The sequence below is a fragment of the Myripristis murdjan genome, chromosome 23 (genome assembly GCF_902150065.1).
Source record: "Myripristis murdjan chromosome 23, fMyrMur1.1, whole genome shotgun sequence".
In the NCBI taxonomy this organism is placed as follows: Eukaryota; Metazoa; Chordata; class Actinopteri; order Holocentriformes; family Holocentridae; genus Myripristis; species Myripristis murdjan.
Genome location: NC_044002.1, coordinates 8,715,405 through 8,731,762, shown reverse-complemented (window position 1 = coordinate 8,731,762; position 16,358 = coordinate 8,715,405). Strand labels below are relative to the sequence as shown.

General features: G+C 43.1%; 3 protein-coding genes across 3 annotated transcripts; 1 reads left to right on the top strand and 2 right to left on the bottom strand.

The window, feature by feature from the left end:
* Nucleotides 1–610: 610 nt before the first annotated feature.
* On the bottom strand, nt 611–5,349 carry LOC115355468 (zinc finger protein 23). Its single transcript, XM_030046280.1, has 9 exons — nt 5,206–5,349; nt 4,501–4,703; nt 4,291–4,392; nt 4,091–4,186; nt 3,873–3,983; nt 3,576–3,693; nt 2,608–3,427; nt 2,438–2,496; nt 611–2,329 (listed from the first exon to the last, which is right to left on the bottom strand). The coding sequence occupies exons 1-9, from the start codon at nt 5,237–5,239 to the stop codon at nt 783–785; spliced, it is 3,090 nt and encodes a 1,029-aa protein (XP_029902140.1). The 5' UTR covers nt 5,240–5,349; the 3' UTR covers nt 611–782.
* A 1,854-nt stretch (nt 5,350–7,203) lies between these two features.
* On the top strand, nt 7,204–11,477 carry washc3 (WASH complex subunit 3). The gene is made up of 7 exons (XM_030046308.1): nt 7,204–7,414; nt 7,596–7,694; nt 7,802–7,867; nt 8,736–8,870; nt 9,883–9,996; nt 10,090–10,154; nt 10,266–11,477. The coding sequence occupies exons 1-7, from the start codon at nt 7,364–7,366 to the stop codon at nt 10,363–10,365; spliced, it is 630 nt and encodes a 209-aa protein (XP_029902168.1). The 5' UTR covers nt 7,204–7,363; the 3' UTR covers nt 10,366–11,477.
* Nucleotides 11,478–11,489: 12 nt separating this feature from the next.
* Nucleotides 11,490–15,284, bottom strand: dram1 (DNA-damage regulated autophagy modulator 1). Its single transcript, XM_030046307.1, has 7 exons — nt 14,916–15,284; nt 14,286–14,353; nt 13,319–13,461; nt 12,961–13,138; nt 12,708–12,766; nt 12,519–12,611; nt 11,490–12,423 (listed from the first exon to the last, which is right to left on the bottom strand). The coding sequence occupies exons 1-7, from the start codon at nt 15,044–15,046 to the stop codon at nt 12,379–12,381; spliced, it is 717 nt and encodes a 238-aa protein (XP_029902167.1). The 5' UTR covers nt 15,047–15,284; the 3' UTR covers nt 11,490–12,378.
* Nucleotides 15,285–16,358: the final 1,074 nt, after the last annotated feature.

Genomic DNA, 16,358 nt, shown 5'->3' with positions numbered 1-16,358 from the left:
CAATATTCCGGTTGCGCACGTGTCATGTAAACACGCACCGAACCCGATTAAGGTCATATTCCGGTTGGAGAGAATTCCGAATAAGCCCCCTGGAATATTCCTGTTCCAACCGGAATATTGGGGCATGTAACCACCTTAGTCGGAAAACTCCCCGAACCGGAATATTCAGTCACGACTGCGCATGCTCGACTCGCAAGGACTTCTGTGGCGTCTTCGTTGCTATGGTTACCTGCAAGCGGGGAAACGGCAGGGCGAACAGCAGCAAGAGCCAGGAGACTGCAGTCCACCTTCAGCTGATGAAAGACTTAAATATCACGGAGTATATCGATGGGAGAAAACATAGAAATAGCGACAGAAGAAGAAGAAAAAGTAGAATAAGACGAGGAAGACAACTTCTTCGTCTGTTTTTCCGGCAGACCAGACGCCTATACGCGTGCTGCTGCCCCCCGCGGCTGAGTGTCGCATTACGTCAGAGAGTGGAATACGCCGAAACACGGGGGCTTGCCAACTAACATGTAAACGGAATATTCCAGTTGCCGCGGCGCAGTTACCTTAACCGGAATATTGAGCCGAACCGGAATATGGTGTGCATGTAAACGTACTCATTGTGGACAAGTACCTCTGTCCTTGTTCAGTATCATGTTCCATTATTTTAGTTTCTTTTAGTCAAGCAGTTGAACTTGAAATTTAAACATTTAAATTCAAGTTGTCTGCAAGAATATACATTCATTTTCACAATTCCACTGATTTGCCACTGATAGTGTTTCTCAAGTGTTGCTTGGTTATTTGGATTGTTCAGGCATTGGAGAGTCTGAAGACTGGGCAGCTTCTCCCTCCTCCCTGTGTGTCTCCATGTGTTTCTTCAGCTTGGCTTTGGAGGTGAACGTTTTCATACACTGCTCACAGTACGGTTTCAGTGGCTTCATCCCTAAATGGCTGCGCTTGTGCCGTGCCAGCTCTGAGGAGCTCTTGAATTTGAGCTCGCACATGTTGCAGGGATAGGGCCTTTCCCCTGTGTGAATGCGCTGATGTAGCTGAGCCTCGCTGAGAGTGAGGAACGTCTTCTCACAGTGGCCGCAAGGGAACGGCCTCTCTCCTGTGTGAATGAGATTGTGTCTGGTCAGTGCATATGGTTTAGTGAAGCCTTTTCCGCAGTAGGTGCATGGGTACGGGCGGGCGCCAGTGTGGGAGAATATGTGCTCCTGCTGGGTTTTTTTGCTCTTGAAGCGCTTGTCACACTGAGTACAAGAATAGGGCCTGTCGTCCACATGGGACCTGTGATGCTTGGAGAGTTCCCCCTGCGAGAGAAAGCCCTTGCCACACTGGGAGCAGAGGAAAGGCTTCTCCCCTGTGTGCATCCTCTCGTGCCTGGCTAGGATGGACACCAGAGTGAACCTCTTGGGGCAGTAGGAGCACTGGAAAGGCCGTTCGCCTGTGTGAACATGGAGGTGCTTCATCAGCATGAAGTGGAGGGAGAAACGTTTGCTGCACTGGTTACACTGGTAAGGACGCTCCCCTGTGTGGGTGGCTTGGTGCCTCTTCACGTCAGACCTGCGAGTGTACGTCTTGTCACAGTGTGGGCACTTAAACTGGTGCTTGACCTGATGGGTCTGCCGGTGCTGGGAGCGCGCAAGCAGGGAGTCAAAGCCTTCGCCACACTGCTGACAGATGTAGCGCTGGCTGCTCCCGTGAGACTTCCTGTGCTCGAGTAGCTCGGAGGAGGTGGGGAAACTCTGGCTGCAAATGGAGCAGATCTGAGGAAGCTGACTCTCTCCGGAGTGCTGCTTCTTGTGGTGGACCGTCAGAGCACGGAGGTTGGTGAAGGAGCTCCCACACAGCTGACAGGAGAAAGAGATGGCCGTCCCGTGGTGTTTACTCTCATGCTTTGCCAGATCCCACGAGTGCTGGAAGGTACGATCGCACTGGGAGCAGTGGAACGGTCTTTCCCCAGTGTGAGTGAGCTGGTGCCTCCTCACATCTGAGGTACGAGTGAACGTCTTACCGCAGGTTTCACATGTGAGGGCCTTCCTCTTGCCTTGGGACTGCCCAACACTGAGAGTGCTTTCTGCTATGCTTTGATTATCAGACTGTTCTACTCTGTTTTGCTCTGTGTTTCCTTTGGGGAAGAGTTTAATTGATGTAAATATCTGATCGGTGCTGCAAGGAGATGGCATAAATTCGGCTCCATCTGGCTTCGCTGCCATGAGAGTCCTGTACTCCTCTGTGCGAACATTTTGCATGTGGATGTGAGGGGGGCTGTTCTCATCTGAATTATGGAAGGGACACTGTGGGCACGTGAAGATGATAGAGGTCATCTCCCCTGATTCATCTGAGAAAGTTACAAATAAAGAGTCAGTAAAATATGTAGATTTGGTTTCAAAACAGTAAAAAAAATGTTTTCAAGATGGCTAAATAATTTCAAGAACTTTTTGTTTACCTGTGTCAATTCCTTTGATTGCTATCACAGATGGAGCAATTGATACATCAGTCTTGTTCCTGGTGAAATAAAAAAACAAAAACAAATGAACTGTCCATTAACCAAGATAAAACTTGTTTTTTCTTTAAATGCATCATTATAAATAAAGAGAGGATATACATAATTTGTACATTTTTAGTTCTCCGTTGTTTTCGTTCTTGAATTTACAAGATTCCTGCCCAGTTGCTGACGTCTTCAGTTGTAGGCGAGTAGATCTGCGCACATTAGCTGGGGAGGCAGACTGCTGTGCCTGAGAGACATGGGCTTCACAGGAGGCATCTGTCGTCTCTTGGCTGACACCGAGGGATTCGCCTTCATTCTTTAACTCTGTGCAACATTCAGAGCTGGTATTACTCTCTGTGCCTCCACCTTGTAAATCTTCTGCTGGTTCGCACCCCTCACCAGCGTTTCCTGTTGGCTTGACAGTTTGCTCAGTTGCTTCTTGTGTTCCCTCTTCTTCTACTGTACTTTTTGTCTTCTTCCCATCATTCAGAGACTCGGTATTTGAGTTATTAGTCTTGCTTATCGGTGCATCTTGATCAAGCGCCTCCTTGCGTAGTGCAAAAGTCTTTGTCAGAGTCTCCAGTGCTTTAGCAATATCTGTACTCTCACTTGTTTCCTCTGTCTTTGAGCTCATACACTCCATATCTGCATCATCCGTGTCATTCTCACCTAAAGCCTCCATCTCGGCTTCATAGAAATCTGTCTGGACGTGCACCTCCTCAGTTGACTCGACTATTTCTTCATTCATGTCAGATGCTCCAACTTCCACTTCCACTTCAGTGTACACAGTCACTACGCTATACTGGTCTGCTCCAACAAAAGTGATGGGATTTATTATGTTAGCGTAATTATGCATCGATTCCAGTCCAATAGAAGTAGTTGTTTTTTGGGAGGGAGGGATGGATAAAGCAGACATGATACAGCTACCGATGGTTGATGAAGGGCCATCTATTAAAAAAACAAAAAACAAAAACCCAAAAAAGAAATCATAATAACTCATAAGGATGCAGTTGTTTGGAAATAAACAGAAAAGTGATGGCAACACTGTATTTCTATGGCACACGATAAAAATGATTTAATACCTTAGGACACTTACATGGCATTTTCAAGAGGCCTGAACTCTTATGGTGCTGGTAGATTAAGCTTAATTCCTCAGGCGTGGACTGAACACACTCCTCCAGCACTGAGGGAGCGGAGCCCATCCACGCTGCAGTCTACGATCACAACACAATCACGTAAGTCATCTGACAAAAAACAAACTGGTCTGCATGGTGTCTGTCTGGGGTATTTATCTGTATGAGAATCCATATCTTTATTTCGCTTTATGTTGTTGAGGTAAAACAACTAGAGACATCCGGATGGCCTTGCAAGATGAATGGGTTTCGAGTGTTACCTGTTTAAGGTCTGGCACTGCAAACAGCTTTTCCAGTTTTGAAAGCAGCTCCCACAATAGTATATGCAGAGCAGCATCATATCTCGGCCCATATTCCACCGGGAACACCTCCTGTAAGACAGTTATTGTTAATAAAGTGCCCTTATCATTTTATATAACACTGCTTATTAAGCTTACACTAACGCTAGGAATAGAAATGAATAATTAAAATGTCTTACCTGGAAGAAGTACGCTCTCTCAGCTGGATCTTTCAGCAGGCTTTGCACGAGCGCGATGAAAGTGGATTCTGTTGTTTCCACTTCTCCATCCCTGTACTGCCAAAGATCGCACTGATATCAATAAATGGGCATCCATCACATTATTATAATTTTGAAACGGTTAGGTGGGTCTCAAACAGATATCCCAGCACTGTGCTTACATCTGTGTTTGCAGAGGTTATGGGGAGTCGATCCAGGTAGGCCTGGATCACTTGAGGATCAACAGAGCTGCGGCTTGAGCCTTTGCATAACTCCAGAATCAGCTGAAATACAAATTGATACAGTCAGTGAAAAATCCACACAGCAAAGAGACAGAAGATGGCAACTGTGATCATCAGGTGCTGCAATAACAAACTGTTAGAGCGGCTCACCCTTGCTCTGAGACCCAGAACGAGCTGGGCTCTCTGTCTGTAGTTCAGCAGTCCCGGCACCGCCTCGGTCACCATAACCACAAACTCCTGCAGCTTCTCGTAATTCATCACATCTTTGTGCTTTGCCACCTGCCACATGGCCGCAGACAGCAGCCGCAGCGGGGGCACCAGGAGGCGCAGGGAGGACAGGGGGAGGCCCGGCTCTGGGGGATTTAAGGTGGATCTGTCATGTGGCAGATGGTGGCTGGAGGGCAGCACTCAACACTGTGACCAGGTAGCTGCAGGGGCTTCAGCAGCCACTCTCCACACACACACACACACATCTGGCTGGGACTAGAGCCAGCTGCCCTGTCACCGCTCATTCACTGTCACACTGTCATGCCTGGTCATTACTGTGCTAACAAAACACTGCAAGATTATGTAGCTATATCCTCACACACCAAATGAACCGGTATAATTACTGGAGCAAACAGTCCATAGTGGTTTCAGTACTGCAGCCAGGTATCAGCTACTGTTTTACACAATATAATTTACATCACCAGTGTGATTTTAGAGAGTCACACACTCCAGTAAATAGGCTAACACCAGTCTACCAGCTGATGTGTTTACTAGCGCCGTTAAATAGACGGGCCCCGCTAACTGTCCAGCTAACACAGTCACAACGTGCGTGGCATCAGAGCACGAGCACGTAATTCAAATACACACCGTTTATCTTGTCAGCAGACCCACGAGCCTCCATGACCGCAACACGACACGGAGACGGTGGGAGATGAAAGTAAAAGTGTGTTGTTTGGTTTGTTGTCCAACATGCGCTGTTGCAACGCAAACACCCGCTTCCACAACTATCCCTCTGCGCTTCCGCTTACCAAAATAAAAGTCTCCAAACAGCATCAGCCCCAACCCCTTCCTCTCCAAACACGAGCCCTTATGAATGATACAAACATAATCTCAATCATTTTGAGACAACTGTTCATAAAAATTGAAAAATTAAATGTTGCACTTCAATAAAATCAACCTATATTCTAAACTCACCATAGTCCTGGATGTGATTGCTTGTTTGCCTCATGTAATTTTATTTTTTAACATAATTTTACAATACAAAGTTTAATATTCTGTGTGTTAATTCGCATGATGAGATTGTATCGCAAACTAGACAACAATATCATCTTAAGTTATGGATTTTGTCATGTGCCTGCAGAAGATGCAGTCTGTTAAAGGACCTCCCACATTTTAAACAGGCAACCCAGTGTGTGTAGGTGTGTGTGTGTGTCCTCAGTGGTACACCACACATGCACCACACTGTTCCTGTGTGGGACAAGGTTATTATACTTACCTGAAACTAAAACTACATGTGAAAAAACATTTTAGTCAACTGAAATAAAAGTAAAACTCAGACTGGAAGTGAAGACAAGACCCGTGTTTTTTGTGACTTGTCAAATAGCTTTGCCTCAGGGCTTTAGGCAGACCAGCTGCTTGGATTTGAGTAGAGTAGCTGCTTTTGGTGACGCATTTACATTCATTTCCACACTAATGATGTTTATGCATGTTATGGGATCCACGACGTCCTCTCATCTGTTGGGTGGCAGGTTTTCAGCACACACTGGGCATGTTTTGGAACTGCTCAGATGATACACTTGTGCAGTTTTTAATGCTTTTTTGCGCTCTTCTTTGGCCATCAGCCTCATGGTTGAACCACACTCCAATCTCAGCGCTACATCCTCACTGGTGTGGACGTAAAAGACTTACCTGTGGTTGTGAAGCAATGATTTGACCTAGATATTATTTAAGTGGGTCTCTGGGGCTTGAGGGTGCGTCATCTGCTTTGTGGAACACATTTCAATAAGCAGATGAAACCAAAAATGCTGGATACTGTGGCTTCTGTGTGGTGGAGGCTTAACTTGTAAGGCACTGTGTTCCTTAAAAAATGTTTTCTGAGATTCATCTAAATCTAAAGAGGCTCTTGTCCAGTGGTTCTCAGCCTTTTTTCCATAATGGACACCCTTTGAAACATTTTTTTCAGCCAAGTCCCCCCTGACCAGTGAAAAAAAAAATGTTATTGGCAGTGTGTTTGCTTTCTTTTCCACTCTTTCTCCTTGTTTTCAGCTGTGTTGCTGCTACATTTCATCCATGGTGAACAAACATCCTTGCTGGACTCCCATGGCTGCAGATTCAAACCACAAACACACACATTTGACACCTTCAGAAAATCAAGAGGGTAAACTGAATATAAAATGTGGTTCATCAAACTTACATTTACATTTTTATTGAGTTTATTACAGCAGAAGCTAATTATTGTTGGAGTCGGACTTATGCATGACTGATAATATTTATTTTTATTATTTTCTACCACAGATGTTGCACACATTTCCAGCTTCAAATTGGCCATGACATCCCATTCTGGACTAGTTTCTACTATTTTGCAGCTGATAACAACTTAAGTACAGAAACACAGAGGCAGCACAGGAAAGGGAATATTGTTTTCTGACACTTTCTGTCACCCACCGCTTGCTCGACATTTATGTGCATAATTTATATTAATTCAGATTAAATTTTAAATTGATTATTGCACAGGTTACCACTCTCAACTTAGTCGTTAATATTTTTTTCAGTAAAAACAGTCAGTGTATATCACCGACAAGCACAGAAAGGAAGTGCGCCTTCAAAATAAACGTTCAACATACAACTTCCGTCGGCAAACGCGGAAGTGTCCGACAGCTCGTGACGTCACGCGGCGATCACAGTGCAGTCACATGAAACATTTTACAGAATAATATATATATTTTTTGGCAGCTTTTTCTGTGTTTACAAACAGGGAGGCGGTGAGTATCGCAGCAGCGGCCCGCAGAGAGTGTCGGCGGCGGACATGGACGAGGACGGCCTGCCGATAGTGGGCTCCGGGGTGGACCTGACCAAGGTGGGTGCCCGAGCGGCGCTAGCCTGCCCGCGGGGAGCCGACCCGGGAGAGGGACTAGTGAGCACGGCGGCTATCTAACACCGAGGAGTTTGTGTCCAAGGTGGAGGGGCAAGCCGAGCTGCACTATAACAAGCAACAAGGCGCTTATTGTTGTGCTAACAGTCTGCCCTGTCCCCCTCAGGTCCCGGCCATCCAGCAGAGGAGGGTGGTCGCCTACCTGAACCAGTTCATCGTGCACACCGTCCGCTTCCTCAACCGCTTCTCCACCGTCTGTGAGGAGGTGGGCAGCACACCGGCCACCCTCTCAAACACACACCCGGCCTCGGCTGCGTCCTGAGCTGCCTGTCTGTGGTAACATGAGCGTCTCATGTGTTTATCTCCCCACAGAAACTGTCCAACATCTCCCTGCGGATCCAGCAGATTGAAACTACACTCAGCATTTTGGAGGCAAAGGTAGGCTCTTCAACAGTGCAATACCCATGTGCATGTATGCTGTTTACATATGCTCCGTTTCCTATTTCTGTATTTATTGTTGTAATATTCCTGTAAGATTCATGCACATATTTATACATAATGCACATACCCTTTTCTTTCACATTTCCAGTGCACATTTTTTTATATTGCTTATAACTTCACTGATTCTTATAATATATTCTTCTCTTGAGAATTTGTGCAACTGTGACTGACCCAGTTTCCCTCAGGGATCAATAAAGTATTTCTGACTCAGCCTAACCTCTTTGAAGCATGAGCAAATTGACTTGTTCTTTTTTTTTTTTTTTTTTCAAAAACATTGGAAAAAGGCAATGAGCTATTTAGCAAGAAATGGCCCAAAAATTAGGGAAAAATTCTAAGAAAAATGACATGAAAATAATAATAATAATAAAAAAAGAAAATACTCTGCAAATTAGGAAAAAAACAAAACAAGAAAATGACCTGAAAATGAGTTAAAAAAAAAAAAAAAGACAGAGAGAGACAGAATTATTATAAAATATTTTTTCTTGTAATATAATTTCAATTATATAATTATAACTGTGAGTATAGTTTTGGGGATTATTTCCCCTAGTTTTTTTATCACTTTATAGTATTCTCTCTCTCTTTTTTTTTTTTTTTTTTTGTAATTTTCAGGTAATTTTCTTGATAGTTTTCAGGTCATTTCTTTTAAGTTGCTCATTGCCTTTTTCATTCCATATTTTTGAGAGAAATCAAGCCAATTTGCTTAGAAAAAAAAGCAAGAAAAGCAGAAAGCAAGAAATCTGACATCCATAACCAGCTCTTGTATCTGCTCTTTATTTTATGTTGTATGTGGTCATGGTTTGCACAGCTGTCCTCCATCCCCGGGCTGGAGGATGTCACAGTGGACGCGGCCGGTCAGAGACAAAGTGCTGAGGCAAACGGACCGACAGCGGGACAAAGACAAACAGATGGAGCATCAGCGGGGCAGCTGCCGCCCCCACAGGTAAACACACACACACACACACACACACACACAAAACCCACACAGAGGCTGGCAGACAGGCACTCGGTCACGCTGTGTTGCTTCCCAATAAAATCTTTGAAAATCTTTAACAGAGGCTGGAGTTCAACAGCACAGACAGAATTATGACAAAGAGTGCTGTGTCATTTGGCTGTATGGTTTTACAGCAGCTTGACCTGGGGCTTCCTCAGGCTGCTGCTGTCAGGACAAACAGTAGTCCATGGTCAATGAGTGACAGCACCTCCTGCAATAAACTGATCACAGATTACACCATAAATCCCAAAATAGGGCAGCGTTAACAAAAAAAACCATTAAATTGGGCAGAAAGTTAAAGACATATATACCAAAATATTTTATTCAAGACAAATCACTGAATTTTGACTCAAGTGGAAGTTAATGAATTGAAATAAATCAGTAAAGTTAAAATATTGACATTCCTTGTGCTGTTATTGTAACCACTCATCGAAGCTGCTGTTGAGCAAACCAGCCAGAAACCAATAAGCCACAAATGCCCTGAGTAGATAAGACTCACATTATCTCTAAGTATCTAAGTCTTCTCTTAAAACCCATTTTTATACACTTGCCTTCATGTGATTTTGTCTGTTATTTTATTTATTTAGTTGATATTATATTCTTTTAACTGTAGTTATTAATTTATATTTGCATTTTTTATTGAATTTTTTAAATCGCTTTCACCATCTTCGTCTTTGAACGTCCTTCTGGTTTCTCTCTACTGTGTTTTGCATCTTTGGGTTTCCTGTTTTAACCAAACCTTTATTTTATCTTAGTTGTATTGCATGTGTTTGGCCTTTCTGTATGGCTTTTTGTTGTTCTATCGCTTTGTAGGTATTTTGCTTTTGCTGTGTTGTAAACTGTTTTTAAATGTGGTACATAAATAAAGTTTATTATTATTATTGTTATTACCTTATAAGTAAAAACCCACAAAGTGCAGCAGAAATACAGCACTACAAATCCAGTGTCTCCTCTGTGGCAGAGCTCTGAGAACGTGCCAGAAGCTCCGCAGCAGAAAGCACAGGCAGCTGCAGAGAACGTCATGACTGTGGCCAAGGACCCGCGCTACGCCCGCTACCTGAAAATGGCGCACGTGGTGAGTTAAACACAACCCCCACTGGACATGTTACTGGAAACCAAAAAATGTGTGTTTTCACTGTATGATCACATTTTGTTTGTTCTGTCACAGGGCGTCCCAGCTATGGCCATAAAGAATAAAATGGTCATGGAGGGCTTGGATCCCAACTTGCTCGAGTGAGTGTCCTTTTTTTGAAAAATTAATTAAAAGCATGTCATCATCGACCTGAAGAATACACAATCTTTGATTCAGCCAGCCGATAATTATTCCCGTATCACTGCTGACAGCACTCCAGATGCCCCGGTGCCTGATGGAGCAAAGAAGAGCGCAGAGGAGCAGGATGGCGACGGCGACAGCTCGGGCAGTGAATCATCTTTCAGCGACTGACCTGTCTCCTCCGACCTCAGCGCCACAGAGCTTCTTGTATGGGCCACCCATCGCCACCTCTGTGTGTGTGTGTGTGCGCGTGTGTGTGTGTGTTTGTGTGGGCCTGTGCTGGGCCAGAGGAGGAGGCAGCAGTGTGCCTGACGAGCAGCGCTGGGATGAAGCGGCTGTCCAGCTGAGGGGCTTCATCTCACTGTGGGTGTTGGTGCCTGAAGCAGGGAAATACTTGCAGTCCGTCGTATCGAGTTGAATGAAATTTCAGTGCGTAAGAGCTGAAATGGTCTCCTATTGGTCAGTCAGTGACCGTGTTGATTTTTGATACATCATTGGCATTTTTGGCAAATAGTTTGTCAAAAATAAGTTGATTATGTAAGCAGTAACAAAACATATAGCAGTATCAAGTAGTTTTATACAATTACTAACAGTGTAGTAGTGGTCATTTGCAGTGTATGAGTGTGTATGAGTGTGTGTGTGTATGCATTGGCAATCACACTACTTTCACAGCCTTTAAAAGAGATTGTCTTAGATTCATATTCACTCATTGGTTTCAGTTCTGTCTGCATTTGTTACAGGTTGTACAATATATATGTATATATATATACGTTTGGTATGTTGAGTGAATGATCATGTCTGTCGCAATGCTTCCAGAGGTTGGAAACAAAATTCACATGATTTTGGTTAACATAACTTCAACTAGACTTTCTGTTCTGCCTTTTTTTGCCCAGAACAACATCTCAGTTTGATAGATTACTGCACACAAAAAGTTTGAGTTGCACTGAGGGATACATCTATGGTTAATCACCAGTATTTGCAAACATTTTGGTAATGACATTATTTGCACCAAGTGTGAATTCACTTCTCCACCCTTGCATTAATTCAAACTTGTGACTAAATGCCCAAAAATAGACAAATAGTGAAGTAGAGAAGAAGTGCCAAGAAATGTTTAGCGCTAAAAGATGGGGTGTGTCGTCTTTTGACAAGCTGTCAGTGACAGGGCACTACGCTGTATCGACTGTGAAACTGTGTACTCAAGTGTTTGGAAGACTGGAAAGCACTTTGTTTACGAAAGCGTAGTTGGATCTGTGAGCTTTGCCTGTAATAATAATAAAAAAAATGCATACATTTTGCTTAAAAAAATGTGCTCCTTTATTTTTCAGCTCAGCAGTGCACCATGATAATGTATACATTCGATCATAAGCAAAAAATTAACAATACAAAAATAAACTCATTCCCTTGTGTAGTGAAAAAGGTAATAAAATGTGATCATGTGCCTGGCCTTTACTGACCACATGCCATATGAAGAGGAACAACCGGGTTTCCTCTTCAGTTAAATCTGCATTAATGAACAATCACCAAAGATATAAAATGTTTTTTTGCTCTTATTTGTTGAGAGAATCAAATGTGACAGCAGTGAAAATGGCACCATTTGTGACAAAGACAAATAATCTCATGATATGTCAGACTGTCCCAGATTAGAGTCTTGTTTCTCAGGTTTCTCAGTTTGGGACAAAGTGGTTCATATTCATCAATACTGATTGAATTACCGTTTGCTTGAAGAACTCCTGTGTTTAGTGGTGGCACATGCGCAGCGTTCATGTGATGTGCTCGCTGTGTGATCAACTTCTCTTATTAGTGGTCAAAGGTCAGGCAGGACGTGTGGTGGTGTGTGGCAACAGTCACGAGCAAAGTGCAAAGAGCCATATTTCACTAAACACAGCAACAAGTATAAGTTACAATGGTCTGTATAAAAAGTATAAAGATTGAGGCCATGGTCAGTTGTTTTGTCTTTTCACACACCGTCACTAAAACCAGACAGTCAGCCAGTGATGCTTATTTCATAAATAACAAGGCAAAAACAGGCAAAGTCAGTAAGACGTACCAAACACATAATCGTGTAAAAGCCCTGCAGAGTAATATGTAGTTTGGATACAAAAACGCCTGAGCATAAAAGCCTCCTGGAAGTAAACAAAATAACACTGATATCAGGTAATGTTGGCACAGAAATTTGCAGCTCGGTCAGCAATCGTCCACGTACTCCGTTCTCACCTGCAGGGTGAAATGCTGAAGGGGATGAAAACAAAATAGAGAGAGATAAGACACCGTTCTGGAGGGGGAAAATGATCATTTTGTCGATGGTGAGATGGTGTCAAACTCACTTTGAATTCATCAATGTAGGTGAGGAAGAAGCAGACGAAGCTGAAGGCCACGATCCACTCGCTCACAGCACTGGCTAGATGGTAGGTGTAGTCCTGCAGGAGGGACACACACACACTTGTATCAGGACCCGGCCAATGAATACCAAAGCCAACAACATCAACATACCGAATGCTTTGACTGCAGCCCACCTCGTCGTGTGTGTCTCTGTGCAGCTTGGTTTGTTTCACGAAAAATACACAGATGAGAGCTGAAGTAACAGTCAAGGGAAAAGGCACTTGGGGTGTACAGCTGACAGCATCACATGCTCTTTTAGCTCAGGAAGCGCACACACAAGGTCACATACTCACTACACATGTTTACAACGTGGACAAATATTAAAAAACAAACAATATAAGCTTTTATGTTGGTATTTATGAAGTTTACTGCTGTGTGAAAGGATACTGGGGAAGAAGGCCAAGCAGGCGAGGGTGGCAATAGCTGTACGGATGCGACACACAGTCAAGGAGGATCCAAATGGATAGATGCGATGGGATATAACAGACTGGAAGATTGCATATAAGACACCAGTGAGGAAGAACAGCACAGCTCCAGCATCGTGAACCCGTGTCACCGTTGTTTCCTGAAATCAACAAAACCATGCAGAGAAAAAAACAGCAACAAATCAATAAATGAATTCTCTCGGTGTGGTACAGATCCTCTCCAGCCTGATGGATTGTGTCTGGTGTCAGTGTCTGTGTTTATACAGTGGCTAATTGCTTGCACAAATGTGACTGTGTTGTGTACTCAGGTGAAAACACACCTGGAAAGTGGCAACAATGCACATGCCCAAACATGCCAGCATCCCCAGTCCCAGGGCAGCTTTATTCAGACATGGGCGCACCAGAGAGGTTTCCTCGCTCAGCTTCTCCACGTACTTGTATCTGGCGTACATAGTGGCCGCTCCTGTGGAGGATTTAGAATATGCATGAACCTCAAAGGTGGAAAAATGTCAGGGGTTTTCTTTCTTCCTTTCTTTTTTTTTTATTTAACCCTCCTGTTACCATCAAATTTACTGACTTTTTTTTTTTTTTTATCAGTTGTGATAATTGTGGCCCCAGGGAATTAAAACATCCAGAAAATTATTATAACAGAAATTTTTACCTAAGTTTATGTGTCAGGCACTTAATGTGTCTTGCTGGCTTTCTAAATAGCCCTTTAAATAAAACCTAACCTCCCCCACCCTCCTCGCCTTATACAGCAAAATTCTTGTGGGAATCATCTTTTTCCTCCCAAACTGTCACATGAACTATCAGCACTACTTCAGGTGTTTTTATGTTGAGTCAGGACTGTGAAGCAGAATAAAGTTTTTTGACTATTATAAATGGCCTGTTACAGTTCCCCAGTGTCATCCAAAACAACTAAAACATAACAGAAACAGAAACACCAGTGCATACAAAATGTGTAGAGGACATTGAAAACATATCATCCTGTTCATTTGATGTCATAGGAAGTCATCAGATATGAAGGAAAAAAAGTTGTTAATCATGTTTTTAGAGACTTTAAATGCTGAATGGGGTCAGACTGACCCCAAAGATGCTAGAGGGTTAAAATTTGTGTTGTATCAGACTCTTTATTCCCCAAGCCAGAAAGCCCAAGTTTTTTACTTTCGTTTTCTTAAAAACAGGAAGTATGACTAAAATCTCTGGAACCATGGTTCCTCCCTTGGGAAAGCCCAGAATATTGGGTAACACCACACACTGTTTCCCCCCCCTGCTTGTGAAAAATACCTGCGAATGCAGAGATGAACGTCATCAAGCCAAAAAGGCAGCTCTCTGGGGGCAACGCACCTGTATCACTTCACAAAGAAAAAACAAAAAACAAAAAACATTTTCAGTGTGCAGAAGGTGAATCTTGACAACATAAACACACAGAACTGTCTGCTGTGGCTGGAACAGCGCACCGATCTGACAGAGCGGGCATTTTCTCGATATTTAGAGGTGAATCTGCTTGACATCTTTGAGGTGCCGTGGGAAGTCTCATTGATAAGTCTCTCGGTGAAGAGAAGGAAGCGAGAAGCCGCGGCGCACAGTGTGCCAGCTGTGTGTGTGTGCGCTGCAGCGGAGCCCCATGCGGCTGCAGCGCCCGCTGCGCAGCTGGAGCCTGCGGCCAGCCAAGTCTCCGCCACGGAAAGCGAAACTTCAGCTTCTTCTGAGGTACTAACTCGTTGGCGCTTTCAGCTGTTTCCAAACAACCATATTATCAAAATACAGCACCGGGATCTGCGTTATCACTGCACAGCACTCACATCTGACTACAGACTGACCGAATTTGCTGTAGAAATTATACTTAAACAGATAAAACAAACAAACAAACAAACAAACAAACAAAAAAACCCAGATACAACATATATTACTTACCTTATGTATGGAAAGATGACATCGACATCCTTTCTAAAAATCGCAATGATGTAGTTTACAATGAAGGTGCTGGAGGACCAGATGACCAGGAACGCTGGTAAAAAGCACAGTCCCTGCATGAACCAAAACATTTCGGAGAGCTTTTGCGCGCAGCGTCCAGACAGACCTGGTGTATGTGAGACTGGCCGCAGGCAGAGCTCATCACAGGCGAAGCGCAGAAGTTCTCAAGTCAAGTCTACCACGGAGATCCCGGAACAATGGCTTTTCCACTGTAAAGTGTCTAATGTTACCGATAGTCACATGGTTCTGTGAACAAGAATGAACTCGGGCGCTGCCAATAAGACGCCGTACTGTACGCAGTCATCTCTTCCTCAAACCCTCCCGTGGGCGCTATGCAAATCAAATGAGCCGTTATGATCTGTCGAGCTCTTCCTGACCCCATCTCTAATCAGATACCTGCTTGATTGTGTTTGATTGTTGTCTTTCCTTCGTTTTTTCTTTCTTTACTATAACAGAAATCACTGTAGGTCAGAGCGGAGACTAAAGCTGCCACAGACACTCAAAAGCAAATTCATAATATCCTCATCAATAAGGCGGCTCTGCAGTACTTTTTACTCTCTAAGGAATTGCTATAATATTTTTTACGGTGTTTTCAGCCGCTCTATTAAAACTTTTAAGATTGGCAGAAAAAGAGTAACCGAATTTGTATAATAATGACCTAGAAATCTTCGCATAACATAATATAGCCCAATATAATAATTAATAATATAATTGTCTTTGCGATATAATTACTTTTGTAAGGATCTTTCTTTCTTTCTTTCTTTCTTTCTTTCTTTCTTTCTTTCTTTCTTTCTTTCCTGTAACGGGAATCGCCGTTGGCCGTCTCTCTTAGTCACAGCTTTTCCTGAGATATACAATAGCAAGTTCAAGTTTATACTGAATCACTTTTTTTTTTTTTTTTTTTCCCGTGAAGCCGTGTCATTCGCCCATGAGGCAGTCAGAGCCTGGAGCGTGAAGCCTGCAGACCATGGAGCAGGATATGATTAGATATTATGACACTATAGACCGCAAGAGAATGAAAATGCTGTCCTCGTTAGCTGTCGGAAATATTGTGATTACACTGCAAACGCATGTAATATGCTAGGAAATTTTGTTTCTTCCAATTTGCCAAATTTGGCAAGATGCGACATTTAAGAGGCTCATTAAAATATGTCAAGGCTGATACATTTTGTCATCAGATAATTTATTTCGTCATTCTGGGTAGTATTTTTCACGCTCTCTGCAATATTTAGACACTGTGCATTTTTGTTTATGATGAAGTAAATAATTGGTGTGAGCGTATAAAAATTCACTTAATATCTCTGAAATAATAATAATAATAATAATAATAATAATAATAATAATAATAATGATAATAATAATAATAATAATAATAATAATAAT